The 22,867-nt window shown below is 28.2% G+C and overlaps 1 protein-coding gene across 3 annotated transcripts; it reads right to left on the bottom strand.

Moving 5' to 3' along the window:
* Window positions 1-692: 692 nt before the first annotated feature.
* LOC107444139 (BTB/POZ domain-containing protein 7) lies at window positions 693-22,227 on the bottom strand. Of its 3 annotated transcripts, none has more exons than XM_043055210.2 (9): window positions 22,101-22,227; window positions 21,044-21,140; window positions 16,552-17,763; window positions 15,547-15,755; window positions 12,150-12,225; window positions 10,927-11,252; window positions 5,757-5,940; window positions 1,629-1,999; window positions 693-1,098 (listed from the first exon to the last, which is right to left on the bottom strand). In XM_043055210.2, exons 3-9 carry the CDS (start codon window positions 17,732-17,734, stop codon window positions 946-948), a joined length of 2,502 nt encoding a protein of 833 aa, XP_042911144.1. In that variant the 5' UTR covers window positions 17,735-17,763; window positions 21,044-21,140; window positions 22,101-22,227; the 3' UTR covers window positions 693-945. The 3 variants fall into 3 exon arrangements, with proteins under 3 accessions (XP_042911144.1, XP_042911143.1, XP_042911142.1); XM_043055209.2 differs by lacking the exon at window positions 22,101-22,227 and adding an exon at window positions 21,879-21,970; XM_043055208.2 differs by lacking the exon at window positions 22,101-22,227 and adding an exon at window positions 21,721-21,916.
* Window positions 22,228-22,867: the final 640 nt, after the last annotated feature.

Raw genomic sequence — 22,867 nt, forward strand, 5'->3', positions numbered from 1 at the left:
TTGAACACAGAAGTATATAATTTTTTTTTTCATATTGTTTCGTTCTCACACCACATATAAAACTACTGTAACTGAGATGATAAATTTTAATAATAAAAGAAAAACCTTTTCTAACAAAACATGCTTACATGTAATTTTTAAACTAATTAGACATTACGTACAGCAGACAAAAAGTAAAAAGATCCAATAAATAAAATATTACTTATATTAAAATTTTATAAGTATCTCTCAACAAATAATTTATAAATTACAGAAACTAAAAATTATGACTCATTGCATAGTACTCTGAATACTTCAATTGCTTAAAAACTAATTAAAATAGACAATTATCAGCATATATTTGAAGGAAATACATTCACTTCATAACATTTTAAAGCAGTTTAATGACAATTGCTGAACCACTTCATAATTTTAATTCATAAATTATCACTTTCGACAGGAATATGTGTTCCAATTAAAATTAAATTAAATTATTTACATACAGTCTCTCGACACAACATTAACAAATGATAAATTAGATACATAATTTAATTGCAAGGGGAGGAACACAGTTAAAAATCTCAAAATGGCAAAAATGTAAATAAAATATCAACATTATGTACATAATAATTGAAAGCTGTTTCTTTTTCATTTGTTTTGAAAAAGAGATATCTTCCAGTAACATTATCAACAAGATATTTTATACAATGATGAACAATGCAATTTATTCCACCCTTCATATAAACAGCCTTTTCATTGAGAAAAAAGGGTTTAAATTTTTGTCAACATCTATCTAAATGCACACCCTGTTGAAAAAGCCAACACATTTATTAATAACATAGTAGCAAGCCAGATAATGAGGTTAGTTCCAGAGTGTATTTACAATGAATAATTTGTTAGCAGTTTCCATGGTTAAAAACACTGACATGGAAGACAATTTCTTAGTCCGCTAAATGACCACTTCAGTCAAAACATGCGAAGAGAGAATCCTCCACTGTCAGGGCTGGTTTCAGACTCATTGATATGAATCTGCTCGAGAAGAGAAGTTCCTATAGCGATGTCAGGAATGATTTCATTAAGATGATCACTACAACAGCTTCTTGACATCTGCGAAGGAAACTTGAAAAAACAAGTTTGCAAATTACTTTTAATTTCATACAAAACAATAAAAACAATGAATCTATAAAGGAGAAAGCATTTAGAGAAAACAGGGAATAGTAAAAAGCATTTTAATATGTGAATTAATTTATAAGTAGTTTTGGCAATTTTTTTCATTGGAAACATTTTAAACATTAAATGAGAAAATCAAAAATTCCTCAGAAGCCATTTGCAAATGGCTCAATGTTTTAGGAGTTCCATGAAAAGTTTTCTTTTGTAAAACCTAAAAATTAAAAGCTTTTTACGCAACACAAATTTCTTTATCTTATATAATACTTAAAGAGAGTGGAAGTCTAACAGGTTGAATATATTCTATAGATTACTATAAAACATTCATGAGTAACGAAGACAAAGCAACTTTAAATTTTATCCAGCTAATTATTAATTTCATTGTAAACAGTTATTACAATTAAACCTAAAATTATTTCTTCTAAATTATACTAAAAATAATAAGAAAAAAACCTATCAAATTTCATGTGATCTAGAATTACCTGGCTGGAAGGCGGAAGAGGTTCATCTCTAGCCTCTCCGAGTTCTAAGCTGAGATGCCTAGAAGGTTTGTACATGCGCGGCAGTCCATAGACGTGACTAGAATGGTCCCCAGAGTGGCGCGAAGGATGGCTAGGAGGTATTGAAGCAGCAGAGGAATGATGCTCAGCTCCATATTCCTCCAGGAACTGGTAGGAAGTACGATGGAGCACTTCCATCACCTTATCCGGAAGGCCAAACTCTCGCACTACCCGCAGCTGCAAAAGTTTGGTGACATCACAGTGGTTTCTAACCACTGAATAAGCTCGTCGAGCACTCTGGCCCTGCCTCAATTCCTTTTCTCTTTTTTTCATTTGGCGCAAAGTTATTTCATCTGAAATCAAAAATATTTCTATCAGATCCCAGTTTTAAAATATGAATGAATAAATATAAAGACTGTAAAACATAATACAATATTTAATTAATTTACATGTTGAAAAAACACACACAATCAACTTATAAGGGACCTTGATTGAAGACGAAGTGAGAGCTGATTTGATGGATCAACTACATCACATTTCTTAAGACATTACTGATTTTGAATAGTTTTTATCAAGAATGAATTTCATAATCCTCTGTGATTTATTAGCATTGGCAATTTCATACAATAAATATTTATATTTTTATAAAATTATGCCTCAATTTAAGTGTATTTCAGTTTAATTAATCTGACTAAAAGACTAATATGAATCTTTCAAATTAGTTTTTAATCAACGTTTAATAGAAACTTTTTGATATAAATTGCAAATAACTCTATTTTTCTTAAAAATAAAAAAAAAAAAATTATATTCGCTTCATTTGATTAGAATTTCATCCTTAAGAAGCTGCAATTATTAGTACAATATATTTCAGGTTATTTAATCTCAGATAATAATATTTTCAGCAAATATACCATAAAGATTAATTAAGAGATATCTATCTCAAATAAATACTTACAAAGTCGTGTTGCTCAAAGATATTTAACCTGTTTTAAAAAGTCAGGCTCTTGTTCAACATTTGGTAAAATGGTGCCAATTAAAATCATATCTTAATCTGTGTAGTCATTCATAAAAATTAACTAATTAAGTAATGTTCCATTAAAGGGGGTTGTAAAAAAAATCACCAAATCGTGGTGAGCGAATTCAAGATGCAATCCTTCAACTCAATGGTCAGAATTAAGAATACCGGAGACAATGGCACTTAACCTTAACAAAAATCATTGTTGGGTATATCAAACAAATGTATACTGTCCAGTGGCAACTGTACCTTTAAAAAAAAAAAAAAAACATAAGCGTAGGGTGTAGCGGGAAAATGTATATTGGGGTTAGGGTATACCAGGCAGTGGTATTTAACCTTATAAAAACATTAGTATAGGGTAAACCAAGCTAAGGCACAAACATTGCTTAAATAATCTTATTTTATGACAGTCATTGAACAGTTGCTCAATTATGATTTTACTACTACCAACTTTCAACTCCATAGCCATGTAATTTGGAACCCAATCAAGAAGGCAAGGGAACTCCTGGACCAAGTATTGGGAAAAAATTTGCATTGGGGGAGAACTTTTTAGATAGAACTAACAAGCGTTTGCGTTACGTGGAGAGGAAAACTGCAAAAACTTCCCAAGGTTAGTCTGATAGCAAAAGGACTGTAACCCATGACACGTCTTACTACTGAGGATATTTTAGTCAGCACCACAGCTGATGCAAGCTGGGTGAGGAATTTGCATCGACCAACCATTGGTTGGACTTGAACCCTTATCACCCAATTGGGAGGCGAGCACTCAATCGCCTGAGCCAGCATGGGTTGTTTATGATTATTAATGAAAATAACATTCCTGCCAATATTGGACACTTTACTAGCAACATTTTTTGAACTGTGAGTACTGTTTTGATACATCATGTAAGTCAACAAGAGAAATTCAAAATTGGAAATAATATAAAACTTACATTTAGCAAAGTAAAAAATATGTATAAAAATATGTATTTAGATTAATTAAATACATTAATTAATCTAAAGAAGACTTTTTAAACCATTATTCATAATTACCTAATTTAAAAACACTCAACATCAAAATAATTTTCATAATTCTAAGTAATTAGCTTTATTTTACAGAATTTTTACATATTCATATTTTGAACATAAGTGGCTGATTTGGCTTTGCATAAGAAATTTTTTTAAAATCAAAGTTCCGTTCATAACAGTTACCAGAGAAATTACTTTATTAGAAGGTAATGAGCGAAATTCAGAGCAAACTTAATTAACTTTTGAGAAAATTCTGCATTGCTAGGTGGAATGCATAGTATACCCAATATGACATCTGCTAAATTTTTGAACTGTTTTCTTTTTTCAATTTTTTTACACAGTTCATTTACTAGTTGCCGAATGGACACCCACAATGAATGATTCTGAAAACAGAAATACATTCATGCTTCGACGATCGGTAACAATACAATGCAAACAAAGTTATTGGATTCACGTAGGTAAATAACAAAGCTCGTTATAGGGAGAGAAAAAAATATTATTGACTGAATAAACGAATCATAGCAGCATTCTCACTACATCCAGTTTGGCAAATGCGCGGCAGTGCAAAAACTGCAGTACTTGCCATAACACCATCTGTTGAGGAATAAGAAAAGTATTTTTGCCGTTAGTGGATATTTTATCGCTAAAATTTCTTTCTTCTTCCATTTTTTAAAAAATAAACAAATAAAATACAAAGAAATTTGAGAATATATGGGTAAACAGGAGATAGGCGTGAAACACAGGAGTCTTTGTTAAAAAACAGGAGACTTAGTAGGTATGAAATAATAAACAATTATTATTGATTAATATGTTTAGTAATTAATTTGGTGAAAAATTTTAACAATTGCTAGTAGCCCTCTATAACTCAAGTTAATTATTTGGATTATTAGCACCTAAATTTATTGGCTAATTTATTTTACCAGTTTTCTAAACAAATAATTCTTATTAAGTACAATATCAAATGTTTACATATGAATAGTGGCAATAATTAACAAAAAATAAATAAATAATCTTCTACTATAAACAAATGTTAAAGCTTCGTCTTAATTATATTGAAAATAAGTTGACTTATAATTTCTTAAGACACTAAACTAGAATATACAAATAAAAAGTTTAGCTTTCTAAAAAACATTAAAAAAAATAGAATTGAATTATAATTTTATCAACTAATGATTTGCACATTTCTGATCTTTTACATAAAATATTCAACTATACAATATTCAATTCAAATTATTTAGTCAAAGTATAAAGTTTAAATTTTTTTTTATTTTTAATTATTAATTTTTTTGTATTAAATATAATTTTCATATGCACTACTTTTCTTCCAGAGGGAACTTCTATTGAATCAATAATTTTTTAATCAATCTGACTTCACGGAATTTGTTATAATTAAAACGATCAGTATTATAAATAGAAAAGGTATTTAAAAAAAACTGAAGTCCAAGACAGTAAAAATCTGAAGGTTATAATTCAAATAATTTATATTATTATAAAAGGAAATTTAGATGCCTATAATAGTTGGCTAAATCAATATTTTTAAAAAAGAATTTAATAAAAAAATATATAAATAAATATAATTTTAAAAAAAAATAGCAACTGAAAAAAGTTCGCCACAGGAAAGTTACAAGAGCCCATGGCCTCTCAAATAAAAGTGACTAAATTTATTTTATCTTAAATATAAGGTTTGACCAATTTTTTAGAGTTTTAATGCCATGAGATTAAAATTCTTAATAGAACGATAATGATGCCTCAGGTTCAAATCTTGGTAGTTTCTACTTTTATCATAAACAGCTGCTTCCAGTCTACATTTTTAACACCAATCACAGCATAAAACAACCCCACTGTTGTAATGATAATGGACAATTTGATGATTTCTCTAGCCGATTTTCTCTATATTATACCAATGACACAGCTGATTTTAAATGCATGCTGATTTTTAAGTTTGCACTAACTTTTAGACAATGTGACAAAAATAGGTCTTTTAGTTTTGACAATGCAAAGTGAGATTAATCTTTTCTACAAATTCACTAGTATTATAAATGAAACTTGAGATGCAGTATTCGAAATGCTAAATAACAATTTTCTACCTAAAACAACATCCTTCATGAACTCCATACTTGAAAGTGGACATAAATGGCCTAAGGGAACGACACCTTCACTAAATGATAGAGGTTTCTCAACCATATATAAAGTATCAGGAATATGAGATATGTGCCAGACCTGCTGGCGAACAACATCTGTATCTTGGCCAAGCTGTTCTTCCAGCCATCCCTAAAAGATATATAAATATTATGACAGAAATATTAATAACAAATTCTTCTTAGTTACAAAAATATAAGCTCACAATTATAATATATTTTATGATGCTAAGGAAACTATTAGGCAAAATTAAAATAAATTAAAAAAACAACAAAAAAACGTCTTTTTTTTAAAAACAGTTGAAATAATTGGGGAAAAAGTAGAAATAATAATTCACTAATAATGATAAGCTCTAGTTTAAAAAAAAAAAAAAACATACCAAACAACCTTAGAAAAAAGAAATTAAGAAGATCAAGATTCAAAAATAAGAAAATTTTGTGTAAAATATAAATTTTCATACTTGTATTACTAATAATGTTGTTTGACAGTTTATATATATAGAGAGAGAGAGAATAGAAAAATATCTGTAAATTAGAAATTCCTTTTAGTGAATTTAAATTTTGATGAATAACAGCCAAAATGCAAAATTTCTTTTCATAAAATATGATGCAAAAAAAAAGAAAGGAGGAGTCCTGATTAATTTTTGTTCTAATGATCTTATCTCCACTTACTAGGTGATCACAATGGTTTAGGAAATGATCACCGAAATGCTAATTAGCTAATGCAGATATTTTAGGTTACAAAATCAGACAGAAAAACGTAATTTTTCTAAATAAACAACCCTTTTTTAAGAAAACAAATTTGGATTTCTGACCCTCAAAATATTGGGGAAAGTATGATCAGGAAAATATGGACTTTATTGTTTAGTCGGGAGAGAGGTCCACACCTTGGACCCCTTAATGTTAAACTTACATTTTGAGTATTTCACTATATTTCGAGATTTACTTAAGCGAATAAAAAAAATTTGCATAAAATTAGAAAAAATTATTTATCCAAAGTTAATGCCGTGCAAAAAATAATTTAATAATCATTTTTATTTTATTTAATTTGAAATGCAAGGTATACAAATTTATACTACATATTAATATTACAAAAGGTTTGCCTGCTTGTCATGATTTTTTTAATTAAGAATATTTTATTTAAAATTTCAATTGGGAACAAATTTTTCGAGTTGGAATTTTTAAGATTTAAAAATTTTGGCAAAACACTGGTATATTTAAAAGTGTATGATGTGCATGGGCCAAATATTAATTTTACTTTATGCTGATTTATTTTATATTAATTCTTATTCACTGACTTATATTTTGACTGCGAAAATCAAGATATGTCGTAATATGTTAATAAATATTTATTAAAATTCGCAATTTCTTAATAAAAATAGTAGGTTCAACTTTCATAATTTTACTTCATGAGTAGTATAATTTTCTTAGTTTAGAAAAAGGAAGATTTGCGAAATAGTAAATAGATTTTTTTTCCGAATGGTTTTTTAAATAGTTTTTTTTAGAGTATATTAATAAATAGTATTTTTTTTTAGATGTCAAAATTGAATAATTAGGGGATTAATTATAAAAAAGCTTGTCAAAACGAATAAATAATATTTATTACTAAAAATCCATTCGTTTATAGTTAAGAAAAAAGGATTAAGTGATTAGAAAATAGGATTAAAAATTTAGAATAGGATTTAAAATTGTTCGAGATTTCTTTAACTTGAATTTTCAGCCGAAATAACTTCAATATTTTCATACTTCAAAGTATCTGTTTTACAAAAATAATAAAACAGTATTTTTACTTAATTGAGATTTAAGTGTTTAAAATCTTTCTTATTTTCCTTTTCTATGAGATTTTCAATGTATTTAACTTAAAGAAAAATTTTATTTTCAGTAGAGCAATCTTCATAATTATGCTTCATATTATTATGTGAAAGTTTTATTTAAATATTTCAAAGAAAAAAAAAGTAAATTGAAGTAAAATTTTTACTATTTCTTTCGAATTTATGAAAAATTGCTAACTGTGAACCATCAACTTCGAGATAAACTTTGTAAAAGTAATTAAATATTAATTTTAACTATTTTATTTCTATCAATGTGTTTCACTTAACATTTTTTAATGCAAATACCTTTGGATAATTTCAACCAAATAAGATTAAATTTTATAATGCAATCCATTTAAGAGGTGCTTGCATTTAAAAATCTTTCATTCTTAGGTATTTCAGTTTTAAACTTTTCATATGTTTAGTCCCACTTCAACTCCGTATCCTTGTTATTTTGAACCTAATCCAGAAGACAAGGGAACTCCTGAACCAAGTGTTGTGAGAAATGTGTCTTCGTGGAGGACGTTTTGATGGAACTAACCTGTATCTGCATTACAAGGAGAAGTAAATCATGAAAGCTTCTGACGGTTAGTCTGACGGCAAGGGGACAGTAACCCTTGATCCGTCTAACACTGAGAATACTTTATTCCGCCGAGGATATTGCACAACAGTCGGTGCAAACCGGTAACGGAATTCGTATCAACCAGCCATTGCTGGGATTTGAAACCTGTTCATCTAATTTGAAGGCGAATGCTCTTTTCCCGAGTCATCATGGCTCTTATCATAAGATTGAAATATTCAGTTTAGTTAAGTTCAATTTAGTTTTCGTTGGTTTGCAGTTCAGTTAAGTTTGCATCCACTGTCATGTTAGTAAGAAAGTTTTTATTGTGGTTCCTAAGATGTTATGCAGACGACTTCTTTGTCCTATTTCTTTGTGAGAAAGCAGTAAAATATTTTTTAATTCTTTTTTTGGGTAAATTTTACTAGTTTTTTTTAAAAAAAAAAATTTCTTACAGACAAGTACAGTATGTAAAAAATACTATAGTCTGTAAAAAGTACTAGTATTTAAAGAGCATTTTTCTAATTTGAGGTTTAAGCATTAAAACCAGGTTTAAAAACTTTTCTAAAAACTTACCAAAACAAGTCACTCAATCATAACTATTATATGATACTAACTTAATTTGGAAAATTCAGTACACAACCCGTTATCCGGAAATCAGAAAACCAAAAAACCGGAACGAAATTCAATACATTTTTCCGCCATTTTTTTTAAAAAAAATGTTTTTTTCATCGTAAGATTATAGGATTTTTCTTTCTTTTTTGAAAGATGTTTACCTTACCATCATTTTGGAAATAATCATTAGTGTATTACTTCATCGTTTTTTCTTCTTTTTAAGATTATTTCCAAATAATTTTTTTTAGTTGGGTTTAACAATAAGAAAAACGGCTTTTTGTAGCGATTCAGAAATCCAGAATAGCGATGGTCCCGATCATTCCGGATAATCGGTTCCCTACTGTATTTTCAATTTTAACCATGTTTCCATAACCCTTAGATCAAGAGGTATTCACTCCACAGTTTTTGACAACCCATGTATAAAGTTATGTTAAAACCATGTTAAAAGCCTAATTTTATTAAAAGTTCAAATATTTAGCCACAATTTTTACTATTTATTACTTTAATTTAGCTATGTTTTGATATAAATAAAGATAATAGTTTTTAAAAATACTAAGATATATATATTAATATTTTAAAAAGATTAATATAAAATATTAATTAATATTTGAAGAGGTAATCATCTATAATAAACATTTGAATAAAATTTACTAGAAAAATCGCTAGCAGGAAGAGTAAAATAAGATTTAAAAATTAAAAATTTTTACTTATAAATGTACCATGCAATTAAAATCTCCAAACAAGTAATATTTTTACAAAATAAATTATATTTTAAAATAAAGAATTTCTTTTAAGAAAAATTTAAGTATAGAAAATAATGTTTTTAAAAATAAATAATATTCATCAAAATAAGAATTTCTATTTTTTATAAATAATAATAAAAATTTGATTTTCTTTAAAAATAAAAAAAGCAATTATTTAAAAAAATAATAATAATAATTCCCTTTAAACAATAATGAAAATATATAATGGTTTTAAAAAATCAATTTAGATTTTTGAAACAAGAATTTTCTTAAACTTAGAAATAATGTTATTAAAAATAAAAATTCCTCCAATGAGATTACTTGATTTTAAAAACAAGAAATTCCTATTAAATTTCTTTTAAAAAACGGACTTTTATTTTTAAAAAGTATTATCTTCAAAAACAAAATTGATTGTTGAAAACATGATACTGTTAGTTCCCCTTTCAGTTTCAAACAAAGTAAGTCCATGGTCTTGTAATCTTTTCCCCCCATGAAATTGCTGCAAATGTTACAAGCGCACCTCCCAAATATGAAGAAGACCATCATGCTCTTCCTTGCTATATATTTTGCTCTATAAGCTTCATCAGCTATAAATATTTGGTGTAAAAGCGGAGAAAATTGCGGCTAGCTAGTTTACTGGCTAAGCAGTAAAGAATCTTATGAGGCTTTGAGTCGATGGGGAGGGAAGATGAAAACCTGGACCCAAGGATGAAACAACTGCGACAACGAAATTCCACGCTCTTCTTCTGAAATCAGAAGAGTTCCAGGAATGAAAACAAATAAAAAGTAGAAGCAGCAAACACAATACAAGATAATATAACAAGTTCATACATACAGTCTAACTGGTTTATAATAAGAAATCTGGCAAAAAGGCAATTCAAACTTTGAACAGGAAGCTGCTTGAATCAAAATCAGTTAAAATTATAAAAAATAATTTACAGAAATAAAAGAAAAAAAAGTTTAAAAGTGGCTTTAAATTTTTTCTTTTTCTCTTAAGTTTCACTGAAAGAAAAATATTGAAGTTTATTACACTAAGTTTTTTTCCTGTATGTTTTCCAATTATCAAAGACGTGTGCTGAAAAAATGAATGTAACACCTAAATGAAGAGCAGACGGACATTATTCTCAAGATAATAGTGTGTCATTTGCAGCTACTTAACTTATATCATTGAATTGAGTGTTTAATTACAACTAGCACTAATATATTGAAAATAAAACAAAACTTTCTTTTCCCGAATTTGAAAAATAAAAAATAATAAAACCAACTAAATAGAATCAAATATGTATGCACTACATACATAAATGCGAATTTTAATGAATATCAACACATAAATAATGAAATATATTATTACAAAGTAATAACAATGCATATTATAAATTAAACAAAATTACCTTAGCTTCCTCAACATAAGGAGTAAAAAGACGAGGCTTAACATATAAGCCATGGCTGTTACGACCTCTTATCCAAGCTTTAGGCTTCAGATTCGAACTATGACCAACTAATAAATCATCACCTAGCATATAAGATGGAGGTGTACTGATCAATCCTCGTCGTACAGCTGATACAAGAACTTCACTGTCTGGAGGCAAAATATGACTGATTCGAACACAGCTAAGGAGGTCGGACAGCAAGTCTCGAAGCTCAACATCACTTAAATCTCGTCTTCTTAGACCTCTTCTGCTGACGCTATGGGCAGTGTGGCTTACTAAATTTGGTTCTGTAAGCATAGAATTACTTTCATAAGCAACAACCAAATACTATAACAAACTGCATAAATTAATATCAATATAAAAATCAGATTCATAAAATTAAGTAAAATAAAATTTAAGAATGAAACAGTATAGTGTTACTGAAGAAAGAAGCTGAAGTAAGCATTTAATTACTGCAAAAAGTCAGGGGTATGAAAAATCTACCAATAGTCAGTGTTTTTGACAATTATCGGTTTTAATCCTCATGTCATAAAACTCAAAATTTTAGTGTATGGATAATTATCAGCTACTACGAGTAGAAATACGAAATATTTATAAATAACACACATATAAAATTACAAGTCATCAATCATGTCCTAGAATTATTTTGACATTAAACTCTCTCGTTTTGTTTTAACAATTACACTGTCAAAAACCCAAATTCTGGTGAAGAAAATATTAAATAATTATAAATATAATATAGATAGTTTTGGAGCCCTTTTTACGCCAAGTTTTTTCAGTTTTGTATGGCAAAGACAAATTCGAAACTATTTTTTGGATTGATGCTGAGCTGCATGGACTCGAAAGTATACTAAAACTACTATAACATAATAAAATAACACACAATTAGGAAATTTATTCTAACAATTATACTAAATATTGATAGTAACTCGATTAAACCCTTGAACTGATTGATTGAAAAAATTAATACCTAATTTAGACATTTATATTTTTTGTAAATTACAATTAGTTTACTTATCAGGGAATATATTATAGTCAGGAATTATTGGAAATTTATTATGATCATATAAGCAGGGGCTATATATATANTATATATATATATATAATCTGATCCTCTCAGTAAATCGAGAGTTTACTATTGTATATGTTAAAATTTTCCGTAACAATCACTTAAAATATCTCACCTCTTTCTTCAACACGCTTGAACAACTGATGTTCTCCCCACTTTAAAACTGCCTGAAGAACTTCAAGTTCACCAGCCTAAGAGTAAAATCTTAATTAGATAGAATAAAGACACATATTAATCAAAGTAAGCAAAATTCTTTTATCTAAATGTATCTTTAAGAATGTAAGAATATATTTTATCACTTGCTAGATATTTAATGGTGATATTCATCCTTTCAGGAACAGAATAAAATAAAATACTGAAAAATCACCAATATATCCTCTTGAACTTATTCTTTAGGCATACATTAAAAAATAGACAATAAGTATTTGAATTAGTTACTCCGGGCAACCATTTCTAACAGTTTATTTCAATTATTCTTTTGAGATTTTCCAAAATCATATAAAGATAAGAAACATCTGCATCATTTTGTGCAACTTCCATTAACTTAGCTATTATCATATTAAGTTTTATCATTTAGAAAATGGAATCCTAGTTTACATGCAATATTTTTAAGCCATACACTTTAATAATTCAATTGAGTTTTATTTTTGTAACAAGAAAATTATAAAAGTAAAATCATAATAATAAAGGCTTTCAGTATTAAAAATTTTGGTACTGTTCCATTTCGCAGGCACAAGCAACCAAAAAAGCTGCAAATACAAAGTCACCAGTTGCAAGCAAATTCAACTTTTCTTATTTTATTATGCCAATTTAAAAAATCTAAACATATAACTGAATTTTGTTGTTTGAAAACTAAATAATATCATAATCTAGCATCCATTTTTAAGATAACCTAGTGTCTTGTATTAGTGCACCTCGTCTAGGGTATCTTGAAGTAGTAAAGCATAAATCTAGAGTCCATTTTTAAATTTCTTTTGGCTCTCACTAAATATTTGTACACTTGAACTTATGGATTCGTAAACCTGAACTTGTTTTTATTCGAAGTCTAACATTTTATCTGATAGCATTTATGCAATACAGTTGCACATTAATAAAAAGATTATTTAAAGATTATCCAATAAGTTTCAGTAGGGTCACCTGGGGTAATTCCTGTTAAAAAAATGCAAACATCTATTTTGTGAAAAAATTATTCAAAATAGAATTTTAATATTTACTGGAAATTTGAGGCTATAAGAGATGAGTCCTATGCCACCTTCTTTTGTTTGAAAATCTAATTAGAATTTAAAAGATTTTAAATATTTAGTGATCAGGAATTATCCCTGGTCTTGATCATTTCTGGGATAATTTCCTGATCACTTCTGGGGTAATTACTGATCACCAGTTTTTATTGTAAAGGGGCTGTTTAAAAGTAATTATATACTGGTAATTAACATTTAAGACATCAAGATCAAACAAATAAACAAAAAAGATATGTTTAAGCAGCTAATAAGACGATTTATTTAAAAGCAAGAAGAAAGATTAGCACTTTAAATTTTAAAAAATCTTTGCATTGTGCAATACATTTTAGGCAATCAGTCAACTCATTCTCATGTTCTGCTGAAATATAAGAGAGTTTCCACATGGGTTACTTTTGCTGGATTTTTTAACTTCATTAAGGGAAAGTGTAAAGTTAAGTAAGGTATGTCAACAGAGCTCTGGTAGCAGCTCTCACACTGAAATTTTCATTTTCAATCATTAAAAAAAATTCACTAATTTTGTTTTCTAGAAGCTTAGTATCCTTTTTAGGCTCATAATTTCTCACCATATTTATACTAGGCTAATTTATAAACTTAAAAATTATTCTAACAATTATACTAGGCTAATTTATACACTTAAAAATTATTCTAACAATGTACACACATAAAATTAATATAGAAGCAAGGTAAGACAAACCAGAAATGGTGCAAATCAGAATACAGTTTTGTATACAGTTCAAAACAAATTTTGTGATGACAGTTAAAGTATATTTTATAGTTGTTCCACTTAATAAATATGAACTGTTATTTAAGAAAAGACAATTAACTATTTATTAGCAATTTTATATTACTATTTATAAGAAGAAATGACAATGATCAGGAATTACCCCTGTGATCAATAATTATCCCATCTGTAGGGGCAACATTTGATACACTTTCCTATAATCAATTATAATGTTTACAGTAGATGTGAAACAATTAAACAAAAGAATACACTACTTTTATATCAAAGAAAAAGAAAGTAATTCAAAATATTTATTATTAAGAGAAGGAGGGGGATCTTTGCAGAAATGTGCACATTTTGAAACCCCTTTTTGAAATGGAAAATACAGAAAGCAGTTTAAAAGATACTTATTTTGTTAGATTAAACAAAAAACTATTATTAAGTAAATATAGTTATACTTTGGTAAAGTGTACAAGCCTTCTTGTCCATGTCTCAAATTAAAATTTTTTTTTTTTTTAAATAAAACTTAAGAGATCATTATTTACCCCAGAAACAGAGTGATCGTGAATAACCCTGGGTCATCCTATAAGATATTTTTTATAATTGTCAGTTTCCATAAAAATGTTGGTCTAGACATTCTACTTTAATTAATTTGAACTGTTAATAAAAATTAGCAAAAATTGCAGAACTTTATTAATAAAAATGAAATTTGGAGAAAATATTTCTAATGTATATTTCTATTGTTATGATTCATGACTCAAATGAAAGTTATTTTGTTGGTCTGCGATCACTGAAATTTGACTTGGACCACAATAAAACTTATACCTGGTATTTTTTATTTTCAGTTTTATGTTTCAGTTCATTATTGTAACACTGCATGTTTCATCATAATTGTATTGTAATTTTTCATTTGAATTCACTTCATTAACTTTTTATAAACAAAAAAACTTAAAGGAGACAATAAACAGCTTAATAAAACTGTGTACTGACTAGCAATACATTTTAGTCACTGATCTGCAGACCAGTGACAAATTTCCCTTGAGTAGTGATTAAGATTAAAGCAGATTATAGGCAAATGCAGTCATTAAAATACACCCTAATTAAAAAAAATTTACGATTACTATACAAAATTTACGTTATCGTTAGAAGGAGTAAATATTAACTTATCAACAGGAGTAAATATTACATTTATAATTCAACTCACAAGATATATTAAATGAACAATGTCACAAATTCGTTCAAATAAACTTAAAATTTATAATGCATTCGTGATAATAAAAATCTTTCATAGTAATAAAAATAATGATAAAAATATTTGAAACCACTAAGAAAAAAGACACAAAAGATGTTCTTAATTTACACACATAATCCCTCAATAATTTTAAATTTGTAATTACTGAATGCAAGTACTAGTTTTGATTCCTTAATTTATATAGAAAAGGCGAAAAAATAATATAATTTAATTAGTTTAGAAAAAAAACTTTTAATAATATAAGTTTGCAATAAAAATGGGAGAATCTATGCAAGAAACATGACTAAATTATCATAATTACCTGAAGAAAGTCTGACTTTATTACATCAATTAAATGAGATTTTTCTAACTGGAACAAAATAGGTGAAGCAGAAACAGTCATAAACTCTTCCCGAATAAAATTAATAGCTTGCCGATAAACCCAATGTGAGCCATGGGGCTGACTACTCCATCTTAAAACAGGTAGTAAAGTTTCCAAGTTTAGTGATTCTACTATAAAGTCTTCACAACCTGTAAAAGTACATATTAGCTCAATTTAAATTCTACATTGAGAATTAGAAACACCATTTAAAATTCATTAAAATCAAGGTTGGCAAGTTTCTGCCGAGGTGGTTAAAACCACCGGTAGAAACCGGTTAAAACTGGCATGGCAGAAACCCTTCTCTGCCACAAATGTGGCAGAAATTCAGAAAATGACATAAAAGTAAGTAGTGAGCTTGACATACAATGGATAATTCATAGAAATGAATCAGTTAATTGATTATGAATCAGTGAATCTAACCAATTATATTGCCTCTTACATACAGCAAAGATTAAAACTATTATCGTTATAATAATTGGACTGTTGCCATGCTATTTCCCTTGAAAAAAACTATTTGAAAATAGCTCTATTCAGTTATGTTAAGAGTTAAATGATAATAATTACTGAATTTCAGAGTTTAATATAATAAACTAAAATCTAATATTTATATTTATTATTACATTACTTTATTTTATATAAATATTTGATATACTGCAATCTTTATATTTAATAATATATATTTAATAATATATATTTAATAATACATATTTAGAAACAATGAGTTAAAAAGTTTGTTACAGTTACATGGAGTTAAATTTTTCAGTTACTTAAACAAAATGTCATTAAGCAATTACTAGAACTAATATAGACGTTTTTTTTAGTTTCTGCCAGTTTTTGCCGGTTATAACCAGTCGCTGCCACTGGCATGGCAAAAACCAGTTTCTGCCGGCAAAAAGCCAACCCTGATTAAAATAGTTGAATTAGTCTAGAATAAGAATAACTTACTATGAACAAGGGCATCCATTTCAATGAAGCGTGCAACTTCAAAAAGTTGCATAGCTTCTTCAACTGATGACTGAGGAACATGTACATCCGCCATGCTGCCTCTCTTTGAACTATCAGGTAGCACTGCCCCAAATTCCAAAGCATCTTGATAAACAGCTCGTAGTAGAATACAAGCATACCTTCGAGGTATTATGCTATCGTCTAACAGTATGCGAGTCCTATGGGTCTCATGCATGTCCGCAGACCTTCTTTGCTGCCGATGAATAACATTGCGGAAAAAAGGTGACCGAGCAGATAAAATAGCTCGATGACACCAAAACTCATTTGTCCCATGGCAAATTTTACACGGCTTTCCTTCCGCGTCCATTAATATATGATCACAGATGTATGCTGTCTGGCCACGCACAACAGAGTGGCCAGTATCACTTGGAGAAGTAAAGCTTAAAGAAATATCACTGTAAATACCAGTTTCAAGTAAATATTTTAAATCTTGTTCAAGTGGATTTGGAATTCCAAATTGTTCACTTAACTGAAACAAGATATCAAAATTACCACTGTAACTATCTGCTACAGATAATTCTCCAGTATATAAATATCTCAAAAGTTCATTAAACATAGATATACTAACACCAGCAATGTCTATATCAACAGCCACTTCTGTACAGATTGATGATAAACTATTGAGCATTTCACGAAAAAAGGGACATCTTGCTGCCAATATTGCACGATGAACAGCAAACACTGTTCCTTGATAGATGAGATTAATATCAGAACAGTATTTGTTCTCAAACAGTAGCCCCAAATCCTGTTTACACGAACTAGAAACAGGACGAGCCATTTCTGCTTGTAAAGTAATTTCCTTCAACGCAGCGGTTGCTTCATACTCTTCAACTAAAGCTACAACATCTCTTGGGCTCCAGTCTGCTATAAATTCACGGAATACTTGAGCATGGTCGAACCCCTTGCTCGTTCTCCGCCGACGAGCGAAACGTTTACGGAGAGTGGACAATGATCCGACTTTTCTCTTCTTTTCCTTTCCATATTGATCAACATTTCCAGATGAAAAACTTGTGCACACACTTTGAGCCTGAAGAGATGATGCCATAGGCTCAGGCTGAGGATTACTACAAGAAGCTGGAGAAGAAGCACTTACTCCCATTTTAATAGGTTTCAAGATGTACATATATTCCAAAAACAAACCATGTTAAATACCTAGAGAAAAAAGTCATTTTTTTAAAAAATATTTAATACAATTTTTACACTAAGAAGAAATTAATAGCCAATAAAAGTACATAACTGACAGTTGTTTTAAACTTAAGTTTAAATAAAATAATACAAAATATCAACGCAAAAATTCTTCTTTTTTTTTAATACAGTTGGAAACAAAATTTAACTCTACAGCTTTTGAATATTTTCAAATTTTTTGAACAGCTATCTTTAATTCAGATTGAAACTGTATCTGCATTGCATAAAAATTGTATAACACAACATGAATGTAGAAAGTATGCGCTTAACGAAAATTAATGTAATTTCTAGTTTTAAGTAAATAAATAAAATAAAAAATTACAGATGGCATTAATTGACTTTTTCCTTCTAACAAGTTAATAAAACATTTCAGTAAAGTATATTAACACATTTTTTAGTAAAGTGGAAGTTCGCACACTACTTTTTAATTCTTAAAAATCAAACTGTTTTTGACAATATAGTATATAATATAGTTGTCCATGTCTGCATAAAGCAAACTTTAATATCACAAATACAGCAGTAACATTCTCTAAAATAGGAAGGAGCTTTAAAAATTTCATTAGGTAGAATTGTGTGAAAAACAAACAAACTAGTTTTTGCAAACTGACTAAAAAATTTAAATTTTAGTTTCATATTAATTTTAATTTATTTTTGAAGACAAAAGATTCCGACGATGAGCGAAACACATCATCCATTTGATTTATGCTTATGACCTTAGATGATTTGGTAGAGAATACATTCTTTCATAATTTTGTGTAAGAACAGATTTCTACTTGGGTCTATAATAATTTTCAGCACATTTGAAATGACATTTTCACAGTAACATTTGAATTCTGAAAAAATATTGCAAAAACTTTCATTCAAATGGATTTTTCCGAATGCAAGTAAAGAGCCAAGGGAAAATTCAATTCATTTTTTTTAATACTTTATATACGTAAAAAGTAATTATTGAATATGGAATTTTTTACCCGAAAAAACATAATGGGCATGAATACCCTACCAATTCTTAGTTTTAAAAAACTATTTCCAGAATCACATATCATGTTAATATTATAAATATATTTTTTAATCTTAAAGTATACTTAATATTAAAATGAAATTACCCTAATATGGCTTTTAAAAAGCTGTTTGGTGTGGTTTATTGGTAAATTAAGTTATTCAATATGTTAATCTACAAGGAAATTTTTATCAACATCAAAACTGCAGTTAATTTAAATGTCTGCTTATATGAGGCAACACAAATTCTTGTCGTTTTAATTATTAGTAATAATGACACGTTTCAATTTCATTTTCAATAATTTAGAATCATGCATATATACATGTTTTATTATAAAACAATTTTTAACACAGTTATTTAGTTGCAGAAGTACTTTTAATACTTAGTTTTAATGATATTCCAATAATAATTATATTAAAAAATTTAAATTAAAGTTTTGGAGTATCTTTAAGAAATAATTTAAAACTATTTAAATAAATATCAACTTGGGTATAAAAACAGGTATTTGACATAGCAAAAGTTAAAATCCAGTTTTAAAATTGATCAAAACTCAATTGAAACTATGAAAAACCAAGGATGACAGAAATAAAATTATTATCAAGATGATCCAAACATTTTTTGGACAAGGGTTTTTCCTGGATCCCTTAAGATTCTTCCTTGCTTTCTTGAATGACATGACAAAAAAATTTGCTTTAGTTTTCTTAATGTTTTTTCTTAAACCTTTAGTGTAAGAGTATAATTCAACAGCATTATACTTTTAAAAGATTAAGGGATAAAAAAAAGGTATGAGAGAAATGCTTTACTTTCTTAAATTGAGAGACTGCTTAACAACTTTGAAGACTGTTAGAATGACGTGGAAAAAATCTTCGGTTGTATATTATGTAAAAATTAATATATTTTTCACAAAAAGACTAACATGTTGCAGAATTATTTTGGTATAATTTTACCAGAATTGTTTCGGTATGACTTTACCGGAATTAGATTTTGACAGTGAGACACTCTTGAATTTTACTTTTTAAAAGATATAACAAAATGAGTCAGTCCATTAATATTTGAGAAATTTAAATGACAGTATCTAAAATAACATTTCACACTTCTCCTATTCGTTTACACCTCGTTTTCTAAGAAAAGAGGAAATCCCTTTCAAGCAACCTTTACTATTTTTTTGCATAATCTATCAATTTTAAGAGGGATCTTAAGATTGATTAATAAAATAATTATAAGATTAAAAAATGCCATCAAACAAGATGCCAACAAATTACCCATCAAAATTGGAAGCGCGAAAACTAAAACACAGATTTGCCAAAAGCAGCACAATAAAGATAGAGATACAAATTAAAAGGATTTTTAATTTGTCATAGTATTTGGAAAACAATGACAATAGTTATTGATTTTTATTTAAAGAAAGTATAAAGATTTTTATTAATATAATTGAAATTCATTTTAGATAATTTATTTTTAACACACTAAAAAAATAACACATAAGGCAAAGGAAAAAAAAAAAAAAAAAAAGGTTATTAAAATTTTAAAATAAAATTCAATGTTTTTTTGAGAAAAATGAACCAACTCTGAAAAACTATCAATTCCTAAAACGACATGAAAAGTCAACCAAAATCAACTCTCTTAAAAGAAGTCAGGAAAAAAAAAAAACACACACACACACAAATTAGTAAAATTGTAACTTCTAATTGCAACAATTTATTGTGAACTGTAAACATCTCCAAAGATGTCCAAGCTGTCTTTTGAATTTAGTTTGCCTGGTTTAAACTATCCTTAGGCCTTTAGAAATAAAAGATTTTAAAATTGCCACTTTGCTTTAAACAAATAATACTTTCAATGTTATTTTTTATTAGCGTCCAGTATTATTATTAAGGACACCATGACGGTTGCAAAAGAGAAAAAAATATTTGAGATTCCAACTCTTTTATTCAAAAAAATTAGTTACAAATAAAAATGAAAAATAGTTAGGTACTTGTAATCACAATGAGACATAAAATTTACACACACACAAAAAATTATTTAAAATTTTTTTTAACCCCCTGAGTTGTTGAATAGATGAACAAAAAATTAATACCTATGTTTAGAAAAATTTCCTTATTTTCATCTAGCATAATCTTATTTCTCTGCAGAAAAACTGATGTTCATAACATTACATACAAAAAATTATAATTATTATAAAGCATAATTTTAAAAAAAAACAGTATTAAATGGTACAAAATTTTACTAATTGTTTATAGAGCGATTACTTACCACAAAGTAACTCTTTAAAAGATCTTAACACCTGTGTAGTCTCAATTTTACTCCATCATCATTACAGAAAAACTGATGAAATCAAATGTTGTTTATACTAATAGATAAAAAAAGAAGCATACAATAAGTAAAATCAAATAAATTTATATTCCCAAAACAAAAAATAAGTAAAATTATGTAACTTAAATAGCAAGATACTGTTGATGCACAAAATTTTCAACACTACAATACAACTGAAATATAAACGCATAAATAATGAAAATATTTCACAGCTAAAAAACATTAGGAGCATTCTTGAAAAATGTGCTATAAGATATTAAGATCGATTCTTTACGCTTGTTTACTATACACGATTAATAAAACTTTCTTAAAAATAGCACAAACATCAAAAATTATTATCCTTTTGCACAATGTAAACAATAATAATAAAGAACTATAAGTTAAACAATTATTTCTTGATTTTGAAAGGTCAAATAGGTGTTAGTGTTCGCAAATAATCAACAGTCTGGAGCTACCAAAATCATCAAACATATTTAATTTATAAGTTGAAATTTTATATTATTTGACTACATTAATAGAAATGCATTTATAAATAAAATGCAAAATTAAGAAGTAGTTCGTTACAGATTCATGAGAAAATATAATTTTGCTCTACTTATATTTACTCTGCTAATTACCTATTCAGAAGCAAAGTTCAAATAAATAGATTTTAGGCCTTAATTTTGGTCTGGTATAAATATATTTTCAAAAAATATTATCTTAAAACTTATTTTGTAAGTGTAACTCGGGTGACCCGATTAAAATATCGACCCCTGAAAAAGGGAAAACACAATACCAAAACATTCGCCATGATTATCACTTAGAGTAAGTGGTAGTTGAAGTTCTTTTACTTGCTCAGTTGTTACATCAAGATTCAAGGCTGTTACAATGTATCTTTTTGGTACAATGTGTACAAAATAAAAGAAAAAAAGAAGGAAGGAAATTCTAAATACTGAAAGAATATCCTGCTAAATAAAAAAGCTTATTAAAATATCCAATAAAAGGAATTGAAATTTACGGTAGGTCATCACAATTTGTTACGTTCACTTCCTCAATTTAGACATGGACAAGTAGGGGAAGGAGATTTTCTCCAGATTCTTGCACACATATCCCTGCTCAGTGGCACCATCCACAGAACTTTCAATTTCACTGATTTTAAGAGCACGTATATCACAAGATGTACTCTGTAGGACTTGACGGAATTGAGTCCCGCTGTGGACTGATAGTAGAAACGCGGTACCCAGTAGAACACCGTAGTCAAGCATCACTGGCAGCTGTCAGTAAGCGGGTGGGTGAGCACTTTGGTCAGCTTGAGTAGGGACTGAGAGTGCATGGTATCGGTCATTGTTAAACTGTTCTACCGTAAAGTGCCCGTCTTCGTGAACAGGTCATCGGGTTACCAAAGAGGAGGAGCCATCATCTTTAGCAGAGGTGCAAAATTGCAATGGTATATCTTCGGATCATCCTCAGGGATGTTTCCCAGACTGTCTCCAGTAGGTAATTGTGCAGCTCTAGTGCGACGTAAATAAAATACCTACCTACTTTAGCAAAGTCGAGGAGTCCGATTTGAGCCGGAGTCCGATTCTCTAATCAAAATTGTAATCCTTTGTCGCAATCTTTGTAAAGTTTTGTAACGTAATAGTAATAATGTTATTTAATGAAAGAAATGTAAGCAAACTTATTCTTTTTTGTTTTAATTATGAAATACTGTACGAATTGAACAAAATTTATAAAATATCGGTTACAGAAGCAGTAGTTGTTACTTCTACCTGTTCCATCCGAATA

This window comes from Parasteatoda tepidariorum, chromosome 7 (assembly GCF_043381705.1).
Source record: "Parasteatoda tepidariorum isolate YZ-2023 chromosome 7, CAS_Ptep_4.0, whole genome shotgun sequence".
NCBI lineage: Eukaryota > Metazoa > Arthropoda > Arachnida > Araneae > Theridiidae > Parasteatoda > Parasteatoda tepidariorum.

Bases quoted from the DNA above. Each gene is read 5' to 3' on its own strand.
- LOC107444139 (XM_043055210.2), bottom strand. From the start codon at position 17,734: ATGTACATCTTGAAACCTATTAAAATGGGAGTAAGTGCTTCTTCTCCA. The intron at 2,000-5,756 runs GTAGAAAATTGT...TTTTGATTTCAG, and splicing joins CATGAAGGATGTTGTTTTAG to ATGAAATAACTTTGCGCCAA. The intron at 1,099-1,628 runs GTAATTCTAGAT...TGTTTTTTCAAG, and splicing joins CTCTTCCGCCTTCCAGCCAG to TTTCCTTCGCAGATGTCAAG.